General features: G+C 35.2%; 1 protein-coding gene across 16 annotated transcripts in view; it reads right to left on the reverse strand.

Moving 5' to 3' along the window:
- The window catches only part of DCBLD1 (discoidin, CUB and LCCL domain containing 1), a 271285-nt gene that overhangs the window by 87480 nt on the left and 177501 nt on the right, over positions 1–6304 (reverse strand). For all 16 annotated transcript variants that reach the window (XR_008618365.1, XR_008618364.1, XM_055087536.1 and 13 more), the window contains 2 exons: positions 5750–5801; positions 2079–2151 (listed from right to left, as the gene is read on the reverse strand). Coding sequence is in view for 14 of the 16 variants with exons in the window: in XM_055087536.1 (XP_054943511.1) it covers positions 2079–2151; positions 5750–5801 (125 nt within the window). In the remaining 2 variants the exon portion in view is untranslated. The remainder of the gene's footprint in view (positions 1–2078; positions 2152–5749; positions 5802–6304) is intronic.

Below are 6304 nucleotides of genomic sequence, written 5' to 3' on the forward strand. Positions count from 1 at the left end.
AGGGAGGTCAGCTCGGTGCTTTGTGACCACCCAGAGGGGTGGGATAGGGAGGGTGGGAGGGAGGGAGACACAAGAGGGAAGAGATATGGGAACATATGTATATGTATAACGGATTCACTTTGTTATAAAGCAGAAACTAACACACCATTGTAAAGCAATTATACTCCAATAAAGATGTTAAAAAACTTGTGAGTCACTATATGTACACCTGTAACATATTATACAGTAACTATACATCAATAAAATTAAAAAAAATAAAGATGGTACATAGACGGCGGAGAGAAAATAATGAGAGGGAGAAAGAAAAAAAAAAAAGCAAGTAGCCATGTTTGGGAGGTCCACATGGTAAGGAGATGAGGACAGCCTCCAACCAAAATCCAGGAAGAAACTGAGGTCCTCAATCCAACAATCCATCAGTAACTGAATGCTGCCAACACCATGTGAGCTTAGAAACAAATATTTTCCTAGTCAAGCCTCAGATGAAACTGCAGCCCCACTGACACCCCTGTGTCACCTTGGATACACCCTTGTGAGTGTCCCTCACTCAAGCTCAGCAGGCCACGCTCAAACTCCTGACCCATAGAACAGGAGAGAGAATACATGTGTTGTTTCAAGCTTCTAAGTTTTTGGTAATAGTCATGTAGCAATAGATATCTAATATACACACAGTATCAACATATACCAAAAAAAGACACTAATCAGACTTCTTTGAAGAGATTAGTTTTCAAAATACAAATTTTCCCTCCAGATGAAATCATACTGGAAGCAAATGGTGTAAAACCAGTTAGAGTGTCAAATAGGAAACCTGTTTGTTAGCACTTCGAGATCACATACTGAGGCCTACCAACCAGGAAACCATTAACCTGTTACTCTGAAAAAGAGAGCTCTGTCAAGAGGAGGTGAGATCAACAAATAAAACAAGAAAGTAACAATGCTATTTCTCTTTCTGCATATAATTCTTAAGTTTCTTACACAGGACAGGAAAATAATAAATTAAAACTTTATATTGCTAGGGGGAGAAAACTATACCTCAACTTTTTAGTTCTTTGGGTTAATTTCCTGAAGTCATCTAGGACTTCAGCCTGTGCCAAGTATATTTTCAAACTGAGGTAGTGTAAATCATTTTAAGATTCAGTTTCTAGGCCAAGTAAATATCCTGTGTCAATCTTGTAAATTAAAACAACACAAAAAAAGGAAACAGAGCAAAATCACAAAACCTGCTGCTTCCAGAATCAGGATGTACTGAAAGCAAAATTAAAGCCAAGTTTTCTTCCTCCTGCTGGAGATATATGATCAATCTCCTAGACTATGTATGTTTTCCCTGTGCACACAGAACTCTTAGAAAAGTCCCATCACTATATAGATTTTCACATTTCTAATAACTCAAGCCCCTTTCTGTAAGCTATAAACCCAACTATTTTGAATAGCAAATTTTAAAAAATCAGATATCAGATTTCCAGGCTAGAAATCTGTAAATAGTAAGAAATGAAGGATTGTGTATCCGGATATAAGATATATACTTTAGAAAAATGATTTCTTGTGAATTTATTTTTTTCTGGGAACAATTTATATCACCCAGAGAGTTTCAATAGGCATTAGAAATTGGAGTGCAAGGAGGGAGGGGAATAATATATATGAGCAGGGCATACGGCTTCACTGGTCCTAGATACAATGCGACTATTCTGTGACGTAAAATGTTCATGTCCTTGGCTGTATTACATGAATCTATTGGAGCATTAAAATAAAGAAATAAATTATAACAAAAGGATGATCTCTTATAAAAATTGGATGGAATTATACCCTTAGGTATAATTAATATAAATATAAATAATATAAAGGGTTTTGTTTACCATTTCATTTATAGTGTGCTTAACTGGAAATGCTAAAAATAGGAATGAATGCATGAATAACCTTGGTTTTTATACTTATTTCATTTATTCTCAGAAAAGAGAACTGTGCATCTATCTACAAAGTTTTATATCTTATTTGACTTTACTTTGTAAAGAATTTAGGCAGAGCAACAAGCACTAACACTTTTTAATTTCCTCCCTGCCATAAAATTACCCTCAATTACTTACATCTCTATATCCATGCACCACATTCCCAGAAATATCTCCTGCTATGTCTCTACAACCAGCTGGGCAGAACTTGCTGGAAAAAAAAAATAAAGAGTTTATATTTTATTAGGTCGTACTTAAATTAAAAAGTGTGAAATTATACTTAAAAGTATTTTCTCTCCTCTAGACAACATGCAGGAATATCTTTCTTTAATGACAAATCAGAAACCTGATTTGTAAAAACACAGACTTATCTAAAATGTTCATCTGAAGGCAAGTTTTACACAATTATTTGTTTTATATCAAAATTCATTATAAACTCTATTAAACAATGAGCTTCCCTAAAGCATCTTAATTGATTTTAAGAGGTCCAAGAAATGTTAAGTAAAAAGGTAAAGTTTCTAAATACAGTATATATAGCATAATCTTGTTTTTATAAAAAGAAATGTTTAAATAACAATTTATGTTTTCTATGGATAAAAAGAAAACAAGGAAGAATATCTCTGGGTTCTCTCTGAGTGTAGGAGTTTGAGAAACTATCACTTTCTGTGTTACTAACTCTGTAAATTTGGATTCACTCTACTAGCATTACCCAGCTGGAACATAATGGAAGCCATACATGTTAATTTAAATATTCTAGTAGCCACATTTAAAAAATCAAAAGAAAGAAGCAAAATTAATAATATTACTCAAATACTCTGTTTAACCTAATATATTCAAAATGTATCATTTCCACATGTAATGAACAGAAAAATTATCAAGATATTTCCAGTCTTTTTTTTAAAATAAGTCTTCAAAATCTTCAGTATATTTTATACTTACAGCATACCTCAATTTGAATTAGCCAAGTTTAACTGCCTGGAGAGTGATGGCCTACATTAGTTATAAATTACTTTTGCAATCAGAAAAAAGGTGTATATTTTTTTCAGCTTTACTGGGGTATAGGTGACAAACAAAATTGTAAAATATTTAAAGTGTACATCATGATGATCTGATATACGTATAAACTGAAAGAATTCCTCCCATCTAGTTAGTTAAACACAGCCATCACCTCATACACATACACACACACACACACACACACACACACACACACACACACACACACACACGTATATATATATTTTTGGTGAGAATATTTAAGTTCTACTCTCTTAACAAATTTCAATTACACAATATGGTATTATCAGCTATAGTCACCATGTTATACATTCGATCCTCAGACCTTATTCATCTCTATAGCTGAAAGTTTATACCCTTTTATCAACCTTTCCCTATTTCCCCTAACCTCCAGCCCCCAGTAACTACCTTCTGTTTCTATGAGTTTGACTAAAAGAGGTATATTTAAAATTAGGATTTCATTTACTTAAGAGTCATTTTTCAAGAAACTTTTCAGAAACATGTCATGGCATATGGTATGGTTGGGTGTGGCTTAGGGGGTGTTGACCCAGGCTCTGTTACTACATAACTAGCTGTGTGACCCCGAATATTGCATATAATCCCCCTTAAATTCAGTTTCCTCTTCTGTAGTTCCTTCAAGCATCAACACATCAATAGGCTATGAGAGACAACCATACATCTAAAAAGACGTGCAAAAGGAAACTCAAAATATTATGTGAATTGACAGCTTTAAAGATGAATGCCATAGGCCCTTGTTTCTATATATACCATATTACAATAATGTTTGCTTGGTTTGTTCAAGAAGAATGTACCAGCCCAAGCAGATTCCAAAATAGCAGTTGCTTTTATTTCATTTCCTCTCAGTTTCCTCCTGCTGACTTAGCAAATTAGATGTGTAACAGAATCTAATTATCAAAACTACCCAAATAAATGGTTCATAATTCTTCCCCATTGACCTAATGGAATCCAGCACTACAGCAATAATCAAGGAATTAAGAAACAGAAATAATGGAAATCCTATTACAGGTTTACAGTTCCTTATCCTAGCCCTTAGAGCCAGATGTATTTCAGAATTCAGAATTTGGGGGATTTTAGAAAAGTAAAACAGTGCCAATAATGTATATGATGTACGACTCCACTGAGGTCTGCAAATATTAATCAAACATTAATATCTCTGTATCAAATATATGGATAGTCATATTAGGTCAAATACATAAAGATAAAATAGCCTCATGTTTAATTTAGTCCAATTTTGCTGTCAGATGAATTTAAGGTCACAACAATCAGGTACTGCCACCAAATGAGTTACAAAAATCTTTTGACTTTTAAAGCTTTCTGCATTTCACAATTATGGATGAAGGATTATGGCCCTGCACTAGTCATCATACCTCATCTTTACCTAAACACTACAAATAGGCTGGGCTACAGCTTAGATGATCTGACATCATAACATCACGCCGTAGGGCTGAATATATTCCTTTCTCTAAGAGGATAGGAAATGACTATTGATGCCCAGAGGCCCTGTCACCACTGGGACTGTACACGTATGGCTGGAAAGAAAATGCCGCTGAATGTCTGCATTGGATGAACAGCAACTTTAAGGGCAACATTTAATTACTGGTCATTTTCATTTTTGTCTTTTCTCAACTGGCCTTCATATTAGTAAACACTAGAGTTGATTCTGCATATAAAAGAATCTCATTTATTAGAGTATCAGACGGATAGGACCATGGACTCTTAAGCTTGACTTCTGGGGTATTCTTATTTATTGTGTAGCCCTAAGCAGGTTACTTAATTGCTTTGTGCCTCTGTTTTTGGGGTAAAACAGAACCTGCCTGGTCGGCATACTGGAACATTCACATGAGCTATCTATATGCTAACTCCAGAGAGCTGTACCTGGTACTAAGAAAACACTCTAATGAGTTAGAGTTGTTGTTAGTGTTTTCGTTGACAATGACCTATAGACCAGTGGTTCTCAACGAGGGGTGATTTCTGCCCACCAGCAGACCTTTGGAAACGTCTGGAGACATTTATCATGACTAGCTCATACAGGCCAGGGATGCTGCTAAATACCCACAATGCACACAACAGCAAATCATCCAATCCAAAATATCAACAGTGCCAAGGCTGAGAAACCCCCCTCTAGACTTTTACTTTACAGATGAGAAAACATACATCTAAGAGATTAAGTCATTTTTCCAGTTAAAGTAAAGCTGGGATGAAAATTTTCATCTCCTGTTCTCAGTAGGTCTCTTTTTTGTGGGAAAGAGAAAATGAACCCCTCCAGAATTACAAAAGTCACTCCCAAATGCTGGCCCGGTAAAAAAAAAAAATGCACTCTAGACTCCATTTTGGCTCATTGGTACTAGGGTAGAACTCAAGGGTCAGCAAACTGTGACCCATGGGCCAAATCCAGCCAGCGCCTTTTTTTTTTTTTTTTTTTTTTTTTAAATAAAGAAAGTTTTTTTGGAACACAGCCATGTTCATTCGTTCACATATATACTGTCTATGGCTGCTTCTGCACTACAAAGGCAACAGAAACTGTATGAACAGATGCAAAAGAGACTGCGCGGCCTGCAAAACCTAAAGTATTTACTATCTGGACTTTGACAGAAAGTTTGCTGATCTCTGCTGTATAAGAAACCATTTCAAATACTCCTAATTAGTTACAACATAGATGATTTTTTTAAATTAAATTAAGTACAAATGAGGTACTTTATCTGGTTTAATGTCAAGGAAAACAAAATATTCAGCAACAAATGACTGCAGCACAGCTAGGACACTGTATTTACCTGTATTCTGTCTTCAAATAATGGTTAGCTCGTTCCAAACACGTTATTAAATCTGTCATAAATAAAGATAATTGCAATCAGCTCTAAAGATTTCTTTTCAAATGAAACAGTTTTTGAAAAGTATTTATTCGTTATCTAGTTATCTGAACTTTTCTGTTTAAAAATAAATAAAAACTGACACACTATCCCCAGGATTTCATCAGTTCCCTTCATTTTTCTTTTCTACCATCAATGATGGTTCTTCAGTATTTATCCAGTGAATGACAACAGAATCTATTTCCAACAAAAAACCCAACACTGGTTAGTTACTATTCACTACATACCTACAAAGGTCATGTGTATAACCTCCCCTGGCAGGAGGAAAACAATTTCAAGAGCCCAATGTGCTTCACAGAGAAGGTTCAGGAACATCTTAATTTAACAATTTAGCTAGTGGCAATCGAGCGACCACAGGGCCAGGTGTTTAGTGAGAACACAAAGAGCCTATCAGCTTTTTTTTTTTTTTTTTTTTTTTTTTTGCGGTACGCGGGCCTCTCACTGTTGGGGGCTCTCCCG

The sequence above is a fragment of the Physeter macrocephalus genome, chromosome 10 (genome assembly GCF_002837175.3).
Source record: "Physeter macrocephalus isolate SW-GA chromosome 10, ASM283717v5, whole genome shotgun sequence".
NCBI classification, from domain to species: domain Eukaryota; kingdom Metazoa; phylum Chordata; class Mammalia; order Artiodactyla; family Physeteridae; genus Physeter; species Physeter macrocephalus.